This window comes from Gastrolobium bilobum, unplaced genomic scaffold (assembly GCF_033153095.1).
Source record: "Gastrolobium bilobum isolate Gb01-03AN ecotype WA unplaced genomic scaffold, APGP_CSIRO_Gbil_v1 utg12921, whole genome shotgun sequence".
Taxonomy (NCBI): Eukaryota; Viridiplantae; Streptophyta; class Magnoliopsida; order Fabales; family Fabaceae; genus Gastrolobium; species Gastrolobium bilobum.
In genome coordinates, this window is record NW_026896768.1 from 92,284 (window position 1) to 106,214 (window position 13,931).

General features: G+C 41.4%; 1 protein-coding gene across 1 annotated transcript; it reads left to right on the forward strand.

The window, feature by feature from the left end:
• Positions 1-940: 940 nt before the first annotated feature.
• Positions 941-5,311, forward strand: LOC133301924 (nuclear transcription factor Y subunit C-1-like). Its single transcript, XM_061501640.1, has 2 exons — positions 941-1,693; positions 5,023-5,311. The coding sequence occupies exons 1-2, from the start codon at positions 1,026-1,028 to the stop codon at positions 5,024-5,026; spliced, it is 672 nt and encodes a 223-aa protein (XP_061357624.1). The 5' UTR covers positions 941-1,025; the 3' UTR covers positions 5,027-5,311.
• Positions 5,312-13,931: the final 8,620 nt, after the last annotated feature.

Here is a 13,931-nt window from a genome sequence, read left to right on the forward strand (position 1 = left end):
CCAATTTACACAAGTTACTAGTTTCTGCCGGTCAATAAAATTCATCATCATTTAGCTCCTTCGACTCGAAATCTTTTATCTTTATTTTTTTGGTTCTTAAACAAATAAATAAATAAATCATGTATGTGTCAACTTACATCGCTTTTATTGTTGAATGATGATGAATTTTATTTTTTTATTTTGTAACTTGATTCGTTTTCACTTTACTCCTATATTTTATATAACGTGAATTGCTTTGTTATAACAAATAATTTAAGATTTTATATATTCTGTAAAGCTAAATTATTTAAGCTCACTTCAAATTACATTCTTTTAAGGAATTTATTATTCTTATTATTATATAAGATAGAATTTATCTTCTACATACACAAATTTAAGACGAGTCTCATTTTATTTTATTTTCTCTCTCTTGAAAATGGACACCACCTGTATAAATGAATTTGTAGAAAATAATACTTATTTCCTACTACACGAGAAAACTAGTGTGGTTAAAAAAAAAAAAAGCCCCCTAGTTATTATCAATTTATATCTTATATTTGTTTTGAAAACGAGTATAAATAAGCCTAAGTTCAACCCTTAAAATCTAAATGTCCTCAAAATTAAAACAAAATAAAAATAAAAATTATGTGTAACTATAAATTCTTTGAAAACGAGTACAGCATGAGAAAGTAAACTACATACACAAAAAGTGACAAACGTCAACTTCAATATCCATCCAAATGGTAGGAACGAAACCGCTTTTTTTTTTTTGTACCAAAAATAAATAAATTATTTGACACACAAAGAGAGCATGACGGAGCTGTAGCACATCAGAAGCATATATATAATAACAAAGAGTAAATGTTATTATTTAATTAATAAATCCTTAAAATAAAAATAAAAATAATAAAAAACCTTATCCTATTTACATAATTTCTTTCCATTCAATTTTCCAATCACCAATACTTTTGTGGGTGAGTGTGTGTCTCTTTCTCTCACCCTTGGATCAAAATCAAACCCTGGAAAACCATCCATTTGGGGGAGAAATGGAGAACAACAACCAGCAAGTGCAATCCCAATCAGGTTCATACCCAGCGCAACCCGCAGCGGCGGCGGCGGCGGCGGCTCCATTCCACCACCTCCTACAGCAACAGCAGCAACAGCTTCAGATGTTCTGGTCGTACCAGCGCCAAGAGATCGAGCACGTCAACGACTTCAAGAACCACCAGCTTCCCTTGGCGCGCATCAAGAAGATCATGAAAGCCGACGAAGACGTTCGAATGATCTCAGCGGAAGCACCGATCCTCTTCGCCAAGGCATGCGAGCTCTTCATCCTCGAACTCACCATCCGTTCATGGCTTCACGCCGAGGAGAACAAGCGCCGAACCCTCCAGAAGAACGACATCGCCGCTGCCATTACCCGCACCGACATTTTCGACTTCCTTGTTGATATTGTCCCCAGGGACGACATCAAGGACGATACAGCCGCCGCCGCACTTGTTGGTGGCCCCACCGCTAGCGGTGTTCCTTATTACTATCCTCCTATTGGTCAGCCTGCCGGAATGATGATCGGCCGCCCCGCGCTAGACCCCACCACCGGTGTCTATGTTCAGCCGCCTTCCCAGGCGTGGCAGTCAGTTTGGCAGAGCGCTGCTGAGGATGGGTCTTATGGGAGTGGTGGGAGCAGTGGACAGGGTAATCTTGATGGACAGAGGTATGTCATTGTGGATGTGGATGTGGATGTGGGAATCAAAGTTGAATATAGCTGTTTGTTATATGGAGTGGTTGTTTGCTACTATGTTTACAAGGATCTAATCTTTCTTACTATTATTGTCTTCTAAGCATACTGTCTTTTCAGTTGGGGGAAAATTGTTATGAGCTTGATATTTGTTTTGTTTAGATGGACGGAAAGGATTTTACTAGCATAGAAGGGGAAACTCACTAAAGGACTTGGTTGTACTTGTACCAATTAAAAAAATTTGGGGCATTAACCATACTAGGGGGGAAAAATAAGTCTTTCAGTTGTTTTAGAGTTTCAAGCATTAAAGACATTATATACTGAGGTTGTGATGCTTTTTTATGGAAGGATTGGACAGCATTTACCAACATGTTTGATTGTTTCTTACAGATGCATATCAATTATGATAGTTTGATTAGATTTGTTTCGGGTTGAAAGTATGTTTAACAAAAGCTGTGTTATCCTGTATTTATTATGTATATAGATGACGCTGATTTGGATTTGGAATATATAAATACAATGTTCTTTTTATGGGAATGTTTTTCTTAGAATTTGCAAATTGTAGCATCAATTTGACATATTGACATGATGATATTTTACAAAGGCATATCTTAGAAGTTATATCGTTGATTGTTGACCAATAACTTTGATGGCCTTTTTATGGATTATTATTAACTTAGCCAATTGGTTTACGTATGAAGGTTCCGGAATTGTTTTTATTCACGCAAATCATTCGTGTACCTTTAGACTCTTAGAAGTCATTATCTGAATTAAAATTTAATTTGCATGAGAAGTTTATGCTGTTAGTATGTGTCTATTTCAGCTATCTATTTGGATATGATATCTAGATTTAAAACTAGCAAATATGCAGACTTATTAATAGCGGACTATAGCAATGCTTTCGTGTAGCATTTTGGAGTAACGCCCATTGCAACCGCATAGTGAAGAATAGCGGCTGCTGTAACCGCCCCTGTGAAGAGTGGGTAGAAACCCCTCTTTGCCCCCATCTCTGCATTGTCCCAGCAATTTTCTGGGGACAAATGCATAATTCCCCCTTTATCAACCAGATCTTCTTTGTTCTGCCCATCTTCTGTTTCAAACCCTTTGAGACACTGCTCTCTCTCTTGTCTATTCTGTCAATTTGATGCACATCCATTGCTTGCTGGCAGTTTTCTGGCCATTCCCAGTATTCCACTCACCACTGCGCTCTCTTTCTCTTGCCACTGCTGTTAATATGTGTCTATTTCAGCTATCTATTTGGATATGATATCTAGATTTAAAACTAGCAATTATACAGGCTTATTAATAGCAGGCTATAGTGCTGCTATTATGACATACCATGGTGTTCCGTCCAGCCATTACCCAGCAGCTGTCGTGTAGCATTTTGGAGTGGCACCCGTTGTGGCCACGTAGTGGATAACTGCAGCTGTTGCCGCCGTGCCTGTGATGAGTAGGTAAAAACCCCCTCTTTGCCTCCATCTCTACGTTGTACCAGCAACTTTGTGGGGAAAAATTCTCAATATTCTTCCCCTCCCCTTGAATCAGATCTTCTTTGTTCAGCCCATATTCTGTTCAAAACCCTTTGAGACACCTCTCTCTCTCTCTCTCTCTTTCTCGTCTGATCCGTAAATTTGACACACCCATTGATCACCTGCAATTTTCTGGACATTCCTGGCATTCCCCTCACTACTGCTCTCTCTTTCCCTCGTCAGTTCCATCAAGTTGACGCACACCCAGTGCTTAGCGGTTGTTTTCCGGCCAAGCGCTGCACTGTGCTTTCTGCACCCTGTTCAGTTTTGTGTCCATCTATCTCTGTTGAGTTCAGTTTTTTTTTTTTTTTTTTTTTTCTCCCTTCTGAGTCTTCTGATTCTGACTTTGGAAATCTTCGACTCCACATAGGCTTTGGTAATTGTCATGGCAACATCCACTCCGTGACAATGAGTAGTTTCTTTATGTTCCTTGAATTTTGTTATTATTGGCTTGTGCGTTTGGCTTTAAGACTATGACTTTTGATTATTAATTATGAATGTCTTTAATTTTGAGTAATTTTTTTATATATAAGCATTAATATATGTATATTATAACTTATTCAACTTGTATTTACCGTCTTCAATATAGCAGCTATCCCACTATATCAGTTTTGCAGTTGGCCGCTGTGTGCCGCTAATCGATATTGATAACTAAGCAAGTATGTGAATTTGGGGAAGATTGGAATAGTTTAACCAAGAAAAATATCAGTTTTTTGTGTTTTTCATTCTGCTAATAAAAACTCTGCATGTAGGTCAATCTCTCTCTCAAGGAAATAAAAACTATGATTAAATGAGCATAGAGATTCTTGACATCATTAAATGAGCTTAGAGATTTTTAAAATTGCAAAAGTTTTTTTTATTTCCTCATACTTTAGACTTCTGATACGTGTCAAAGTTCGTAGATGTATGTTGTAATATGGTAATAATGAGTAGGATATCATAATTATTAAGTCTAGCTTGATCATTTATTAGATCAGACTTGCAACTGAGCCGGAATGGGTTATTTTGCAGACCTGAACAGTTTGATATGACTTGGGCAGGTTTTTTCACGTGTCAAATTTTGACCTTTGTTTTGGTAAATGCTAAATAATGAGCCACCTGCTTTATTTAAGACACAACCAAATCAAGTTTTTTAGAGCCCAAAGTAAGGATTATGGATAACATGTTAGTTCGAGTGTTTGACATTTGCAAGGCCTGAATAATTGAGGTACCAAGAGGAGGTTCCCTATATAAAGTCGGGTCAGACTAGTTCCGCTGTAATGCAAGGCTGGTGGATTTGTTTTTAGAGCACTATATCATACATATCAATTAATATTTCTACCCGCATAATCTTGTAAATATGGCTTCGACATAAATCAAGTTGCTAGATTACTGTGTCTTTAATTACCTTCCTTTGATGCTATTCATCTGATGCAACACTAGTTTATGTCAATTGCGACACTTAAGCCGCTACTATTTTAAGTTCATGATATTTGGTAACTCATTAGCACATGTGAAAATTTAAATGCAACTTTCCGAACATATGATTTGTTGCACTGCATTAGAGTTATAAGGTAGCAGTTGACCTTATGCACCTTTGCTTCAACACAAAGGTGATGTTATAGTACTCAGTTACATTGTTACTAGTGGCATTGGATATGTTAATTTATAATTGTTACAAGTGGAAAGTTCTGACATATGTTTGATTTGTCTATGTAGTTCCTTTTGCTTATTATGTATACTAATGTCTGGAAATGGTTCTGATGCCTCCCGTGGTTTCCTTTTTGTTCTATGCAGCTGAGTGACAATAATGCCGATGATGGACTATCAGGGGTTATAAAGATGGTGGACTTCTGCAATGTTGCTTGGAATTTTTGATTGCTTGCAATTTAGAAATGGTTTTGTTAACTAAATTTTTATGGGATGACAGTACGAACCTGTTAACTTGATGAACTGCATGATTTAACTACTTATGTACAAAAGTTTAAAACTGATCAATGATCCTTCTGTGCAATGCGTGAAACATGTTTGATCACCAGCTAATTGACTGTTTATTTCCTCAGAAGCATTCCATATATGTGCTGCATTCGTATACTTGGACATGTGCTTCATTCCTAATTTTTGATGTCCTGTATCTGACATCTTTAGCAGTCTTTTCTTCTATCTATTATATGCTTGGGTAAATTATTATTTTTCCATTTTTGTCTTTAATTACAATTTTCACAAACCATTTTTCTTGAAAACATACATTATTTAATCGCTTATGGATTAAATTGATAAAGATATAGACAGCATTGATTAATTTCTTAAAGATGGATGTTCAGGCTCTTAAAATTCTAGTGAATGAACAAACCTAATTGGTAATTTATATTTGATACGAGCTTCACAAACTCTAAATTTCAGTCCTTCTGGTTATTTTTCTTCAATTGCCATCTTTGGTTGTGTACTTATCATTTGTTTTCAAGTAAGACTTTGAGAGCTTATGACCACTTTGAAGTAGTAGACTCTCGATTCTTTCGACTATGTTTTGCGTATGTTGACTGTTCACGTCTACCCTTTTTATTTTATTTTTGTGAATCTTGACTGTTATTTTGTTTAAGACTTTTTGTACGAAATACTGATTGTGAAACACGTACATTTGTAGAATCAAGTAAAATTTTTAACAATTAAAGGGCTATACAAGAGAATACAACAGTTAGAAATTATTTTTATTTTTATTTTTTTTATTAGGCTGAGGTTGAGCCTTGGAGCAGCAGTCAGATTGTATGCTCCTTATAACTAGAATGTCATAAATTTGAATATGGGAAAAGTCATTCATCTTTACCTATACCCTTCCAAGTATGGGTGCACACCGGGGTTTGCCCTTTTTTTTTTTTGAATTAGGCTCTATTAGGGCACATGGAGAGGGAGTAGGGAGATTGAGGAAGAAAGGAAAGAAGGAAAAGGGAATGGATGTGGTAGAGAGGTGTCAAATCTCTTATTAAAAACTTGGAAGCAAATGTTCCATAAGTGAATTACGCTCACTGGACTATATTTGCATTCAATTTGGAAAAGAGCCTTTAATATGCTGTGGATGAACATGCGTTGAAAATCATGCTTAGCAGTGAGAAAAATTTTAAACAGACTCTTAAATTGTCAACACTCAAAAAGTTAGCGTCAAATAAGAAGATGAACTTGCTAAACATTGGGCCTAACTATTTAGGCTTTTTGACCCTTATAATCTTTTATTATTAATTAATTACCGATTTGACCTTGATTATAAACTATTTCAAAAATTTAACCCCCTCAAAAAACATAACACCAATCTGCCCCTGTTTGACCGTTGACCACCAAGCCTACCCGGGTACACCCCTCTCTACCCGGGTATTTTTTGAAAAAATTTGTCTACCCGGGTAAGGAGGAGTGTACCCGGGTATTATTCTTCGCACCTGAGAAATTGCTTGAATTATTTACCCGGGTAGAAAGGGATGTACCCGGGTAAATCTTCGACCACCCACTTACTCGCCATTACATGTAACACGGAGTGTTTCTCTCTCTCTAGAATTTTCTTGCTGTGAGGAATTTTCTAGTATTTATATGATCTTTGTTTTGCTTTTCTCATTTCGTGTGTAAACAGAGGGTGTGTTAGCTGGAGCTAAGGCAGCTGTTGTTGCCAGTGTTGCCAGCGCTATTCCAACAGTAAGTATTTAAAAAAACTTTTGCCAAAAACTTCTTCTCCCTTTAAGTTCAGTTTATATTTAAAAAAACTGTTTTACTATTCCACTAAGATTTTTGGTAAATATCTTATCCGAATTATGCTTGATGTGCAGCTGGCTAGTGTGAGGATGATGCCTTGGGCAAGAGCCAATCTAAATCACACTGCTCAAGCTCTTATAGTTTCCACAGGTTTGAATATACTCGTAGCTGTTGTCATATAACCACTGTCTCTACTTTCTCTCTTCTAGTTCCTCACAGCAAGAAAATTCTAGAGAGAGAGAAACACTCCGTGTTACATGTAATGGCGAGTAAGTGGATGGTCGAAGATTTACCCGGGTACACCTCTCTCTACCCGGGTAAATAATTCAAGCAATTTTTCAGGTGCGAAGAATAATACCCGGGTACACTCCTCCTTACCCGGGTAGACAAATTTTTTCAAAAAATACCCGGGTAGAGAGGGGTGTACCCGGGTAGGCTTGGTGGTCAACGGTCAAACAGGGGCAGATTGGTGTTATGTTTTTTGAGGGGGTTAAAATTTTGAAATAGTTTATAATCAAGGTCAAATCGGTAATTAATTAATAATAAAAGGTTATAAGGGTCAAAAAGCCAACTATTTAAGTCATTTATTTTTGTAGATGTGATGTAAAAGAAACTAGTCTCGAGCAATTAATTTTAGAAGTTGAGTACAATGCTCCAGTGTTTTTGCCTTGACAAAAGTAACACTGTCACAACAGTTGAAATTGAAATAAAGTGTTATTAATATGGGTAATACTTATCTCATTTAACATGAGAGAATTTTTTCCCCTACACTAACAAGAAATATGAAATCCACAAGTTAAAGAAAAATAAAAAAATTACAAGCACGTGTTTTTATGTCTCTATGACAATGATATGAGATAGTTATCTTCTACAGCTTGAAAAAAATAATTTCCCTATTAAATCTAAAATCTGATTTACGAGAAATTCACCATGTTGTTATTAGCTATAGTCTAAGAAATATTTTTTGGTTAATTAGACTGTTCTGCTTGAGGCAGATATGTCCGACAGAAGGTCGGGTCATTGATGTTGAATCTAAGGCTTTCTCTCTAGATACCTATGAACTAGGTATCTTGGGGACAGCTGATCACTACACACTATATGATGGCTTTAGCCAGAAGGGGTGTGTGTGTGCACTGTCGTGTCTTAAATGAAATAGGGTTAGAGAGATCAGTCATACCTGTGGTCTTTAGTCCTATTTATAGAGCTTACCTCTGGGCTGATGTTGGTTGGGCTTCTTGCTGCTGTGGGCCTTTCTCTGGTCCATAACAGTTGCCCCCCAGCCCGGTAGACTGAGTCTTTAGGTTGCCGGGATGTCTAGTCCGACTGCTATGCTTTAATTCGGAAGTCAATCACCTGGCTGCTTTGTTACTTCGGCTCCCCTACCTAGCCTTGAGAGGGGGGGGGGGGGGAAGCTTCCCCTGGAAGCTGTTCCTGGTCTCTGTAAGCCTAGTTATAAGCATAAGTTACCGAGTTCCTTGTCTAAAACAGGTCACGATCTTAAACCCGGCACGGGAACCCGGATGCAAATGTCGGCAGCGCGGAATATGATTGTGCGTAACTGCCATCTGATGATTTCTCTGAAGTGAGAAACGGTTTCCCTTCCTTCTAATGATTATCCCTCCACGTGCTCTCTCCTAATAGGCGCGACGTGTGGCGTTGTGCGTTTCTCGCCGTCTTGGTATTTAATGCCTCTGCCAAAATGTCCCTCAACTGTCTTGTCCATCGCAAAATTACCGCAATGCCCCTGCCTTTTGGCTTTCGCGGGTTTAATCCTTTGATTTCAACATTTCATACCACTTGCCTCATTTATCATCCATTTGTTTCTGTTGTTGTTTCGAATCGTTCCTGAAGAGTTTTTTCTTCACTGTTGAAGAGTTTTTTCTTCGCTATTCATCAGAGCATCTTCCTACCAGAGCATCCTCCTCCAGTATCTACCAGTTTTTTCAACACCTTCCCTCGTAGGTATTTTCTTTCACTCTGACTCTCTTTTCTGGCATGTTCTTCACTAACTTTCAATTATGACCATGGCTGCTGGTTTTGTAATGCCTTTCTTCATTCCAAGTCTATTTACTTGCCTGCTTCTCTATGTGATTGTACCTTCTGTATTGGTCTTGCACTTTATGTGAGCTTATTTGCACTTGGCTCACTCCTTACACACCCTGCTTTGAATAGTTCCTGATATGGGTGAGCGAAATTATGCTATTCGAGGGAGGCCCACTTGCCCCCGCAGCTTCGTCGCGGTGATGAAATTGACGCCGGAGAGGAAGAATGACTTGCGGAGGAAGAAGAAAGGTTCATTCAAAGCCTACTACCTGGTTCGAGGTACTGGTTGTATGGCAGACCTCAGACCGAGGAAGAAACGCAGGATGCTCTGCTAGGCGGCTATGGAGGTGGTGGCCGTAGGGGAACCTCTTCATCTTGCTCCTCGATCCGTGATCGTAGGAGGGGTCTTCGAGGTATAAGGGTTTCTGGTTCCTCAACCCGGGGTCGGGATGTTGAGCCCCGTAACTTGGGCAACCCGTTCAGGGCAACCTCTCTTTCATTAGGTTCTACCCCGGTTCACGCTATTACACCTGTTCGTTCTCCGAATCAGAGTGTGAGAGTCTCCTCCCATCCTAGCATTACCAACCCCGAGCCTTGTTTCAATTGTGTATACCTTGGTGCCCAATTTGTGGAGAGAGGGAATGACTTCATGGCCAACCTAGTTTTAGGTAGCTGTTCACACGTTTCGGGTTCACCAACCCCTGCTCCTGTCTTCGCATCTGACGATTCTAGTTCCTCTGATAGTAGTTTGTTTAGTTCGGGTACGTATCCCTTTTGCTACGTGTTATTCTTGCTTTTTAATCCTCCATTTTACTGTTCTAGGTATTTATGGAGTCCCATTCTACAGAATCAAATGCGAATATCGCTTCTTCTAGCCTGGGTCCAGAGGTCGGGACGAATATCGCAGAGAAGGGTTCTGCGTCAGTAACTGATAATCTCCGTACCCAATATCCCTGGGTTACAGAAGAGGTGCTGAGTTTTACCGCCGAGATGACAACCGAAGAAGTGTCAGGGCTTCCCTTAGGCAACCCGATTGATTTTAACACGTTCGTGCCTGCCGATGACGAACCTGTTTGCTCCGGCAGGAACCTTGAGGAGCCACATTCTTTTTTCTTCTACCAGGATCTAGTGACGAAGATTGGGATTTGATTTCCCTTTTCTTCATTCAAGGTGCAACTTCTAAACCACCTGCTACTCGCACCAACCCAGATCCATCCCCACGGCTGGGCTTATATTGTTGCCTTCGAACAGCTCTGCGACTCGTTGTCCCTTCCTTGTACCGTGCCTTTGTTTTTTCATTTCTTTACTGTTTACACTTCGCGTACCGGCTCAGAACCTCCTGAATTGAAGGGGTGGAGTAGCATCCGAGGCCGAGTTAGCAATCCCTTCCGCAAGTTGTTCTCTGTATACATCGAATTTTTCAAGGGCTTCAAGGCCTATTTTTTTAAAGTAGTGGCCGAGGTTGGAAAGAGGCCATGGTTCATTGGCGATGAAGGGGAGCCAAAGTTCCCCCTATATTGGACTCAGGATCATCACCGACGCAAGCCATCCGACTACAAATTGAGACTGACACAAGCTGATAAGACTAATGCCAAGACCTTGCTGGACCATGTGGGTTCCCAGGGTCATCTGAGCGCAGCTTCCTTGGTAGCCATATCTCATTCTTCCCCAGAGCCTACTCCAGAACCCGCAGTATGCTTTGTGCTTCCTATCTTGATACGTGTATTTTTTCATGTTATTGTTTATAACTTGTTGACTTGTTTTTCTTTGCAGATTCCAAGATGAATTTCGATGAAGAAGATGAGGGGCCAGGTCCGGGCTACATCTTGTCGATAACCGGTCAAACCTCTGCTCCGCAAGCTCCTCCGGCCAAGAGGCCCCGGACAAGCAGCCCGGCTGGGGCCGCTTTTACTTTGCCCCTGAATTCTGATGTCCCCATCTTGGACCTTACTGGGGATGGTGAGGATATCGAGGCTGACATGATTCCCAACCCTCCAGTCTCGATTAGTAGGGGCAGAACTCATGCCGTCATTACTCTTCCCCGGGTCTCCCCTGCTCCCGCAGTACTCCCAGTCGGACTGAGGAGGGGTGCTTTATGGGACTCAGGAATAACAGTCGAGTTCTGGGGTGTCATCCGTCCACCGCCCGCATTCTACAGTACCAGGATCATTTCTAGAGCCGAGATGGAGGAGCTCCAGAAGGCAGGGTTGTACACCCTCAAAGCTGCTTCCATGGTAAAGCCATACGCCCTGCTCCTGGAGAAGCATTCCGAGGCCATTGCCGAGCTGGACGAGCTTCGGGTGAGGTATGAAAAAGCTGTGCTTGTCAACGAAGAGCTAACAAACAGCTCTGCTGAACTAAAAGCTGCTGCGGAGACTTCCCGGTCCGAGCTGAAGTCCATTGCTGAAGCTGTTGGTGTTACCCCTGGCAAGGATAATATTTTGAAGTATTTCAAAGACCAATCCGACGTGCTAGCTGAAAGGGGTGTGAAAGTGTCCGGGCTCACTGCCGAGGTTGATAAATTAAAGTCAGATCTCCAAAATTTGTAGCAAGCTTATGATTTTAACCAGTCTGCTCTGCAAAAGCCGCTGTGAGTGCTTTCAAGAATGGGGTAAACCAGGTGAGGTATTTTAACTCGAAATGTCTTCTGCGGCTTGACCAGCTTGATTGCTTTGGCTATGTTCGCGGCGGGGTTTACTTTCCCCCTTCTCCATCGATTCCCAGTCTGCCAGAGAGCAGCACAACTCAAACGGATATTGCGCAAGGGGCTGGGGAGACCGGAATCGATGCCGCCATGGAGGCTGCTGGTGCCGAGTTTGAGGCGGAGGTGAGGGGGATGATGCAGGAGGATGCTTCGGGATGAAGAACCGGGATGCCGGTTTATTTTTGTAACTTTCCTTTTTGCTTTCCAATTAATTTGAGAACTCTGTTTGTTTAACAAACACGCTTAATTGATATGGCAATTTTGCTTTAGTCCTTGTTAATATTTGTAATTTACGCATGCCGATATTTGTTGTTCAACCGACCTTCTCTTGTAAGGGTGTTAGGGAAGTAAGGGCGTCCCTTTAAGTCCCTCCTTAACTTGGTAGGTCGGCACGAATCTTTTAATCCAGCTTCCCGTAGGCAAGTTGGTCAACTATCGCAACATTTTCAGCCGGGCTAGAACCTCTGCCCGTAGTATAGATGGTTCGAATACCGTGACATTCTTTGTCGGGCTGGAACCTCTGCCCGTAGACTAGATGGTTTGAATACCGCGACATTTCTGTTCGGGCTGGAACCTCTGCCCGTAGGCTAGAAGGTTCAAATACCTCGACGTTTGTGACCGGGCTAGAACCTTCTGCCCGTAAGCTAGAAGGTTCAAATACCTCGACGTTTTTTGGCCGGGCTGGAACCTCTGCTCGTAGGCTAGATGGTTCCAATACCTCGACGTTCTTAGCCGGGCTAGAACCTTCTTCCTGTAGGCTAGAAGGTTCAAATACCTTGACGTTTTTGTCCGGGCTGGAACCTCTGCCCGTAGGCTAGATGGTTCCAACACCTCGACGTTCTTGGCCGGGCTAGATCCTTCTGCCCGTAGGCTAAAAGGTTCAAATACCTCGACGTTTGTGGCCGGGCTAGAACCTTCTGCCCGTAAGCTAGAAGGTTTGAATACCTCGATGTTTTTGGCCAGGCTGGAACCTCTGCCCGTAGGCTAAATGGTTCCAATACTTTGAATTACTTCTCGAGAATAAGATTCTAGAAAATTATTATTTCTTCAAATATCTCGGATTATTCCATTTATTGAACTTTGAATTTGAAAGCTACAATTTATGGATAAGAACTTTTCAACTGAAATACTTCTTCAACTTGTCCGCATTCCAAGTCCTTTTGACTTGCTTCCCCTTTGAGGTTTCCAGAATATAGGCTCCCTTTGATAGCTCGGCTTTAATTTTATACGGTCCTTCCCATCTTGGAGCCAGCTTTCCTTCAGCCGCGTTCCGACCTCCGATGTCCGCCCTTCGAAGAACCAGATCTCCTATCACAAATGATCACGGCTTACCTTCTTGTTAAATTGGTTTGCCACGAGTTGCTTTGCTGCAACATTTTTGAAATGAGTTGTGGCCCGAGGTTCATCAATCAAATCCAACTCCATAGCTATTTTGCTGCTATTCTCTTTTTCAGTTTGCGACAAAGCTTGGGCCCTCCGCCATGATGGTTCTCCCAGTTCCACCGGGATCATGGCCTCGGTTCTATATGTCAATCCGAACGGATTTTCTCCAGTAGAGGTTTGCTCTGTGGTTCTGTGTCCCCATAGTACATATCATAGCTCCTCTACCCACTTCCCCTTGGCACATTGCTCCATCCTTTTACGCAATCCGACTATGATGACTTGGTTTGCCGCTTCGGCTTGGCCGTTGGATTGAGGATGTTCAACAGACATGAAAGGATGCCGGATGTGAAGATTTGCCATTAGTTCTTGGAAGGTTCTACTTGTGAACTGGGTTCCATTATCGGTGACCACTTCAGCTGGAATCCCAAACCTGCAGATCAAATTTCTTTCAAAAAAGTGTTGCACCCTTGCCATGGTAATTGTTGCTACTGGCTCTACTTCTATCCATTTTGAAAGTAATCAACAGCCACTATTAACCACTTTAACTGTCCTTCAGCCACAGCAAATGGGCCCAGAAGGTCCATCCCCCAGTTGAAGAAGGGCCATGGAGCTGTGATCAGGCTTAACTCTTCTGGTGGTGCCAACAGGTTCTTACCGTGCTTCTGGCACTGATCGCACTTCTGTACGTGCTCCTTTGCGTCCTGACCCATAGATGGCCAAAAGTACCCTGCTCTGAGGGCTTTCCGAACTAATGCTTTGCCCCCAACGTACTGGCCATTTATCCCCTCATGGATTTCAGATAGGACATATTTAGCCCTACCCGAGCTCAGACATTTCAATA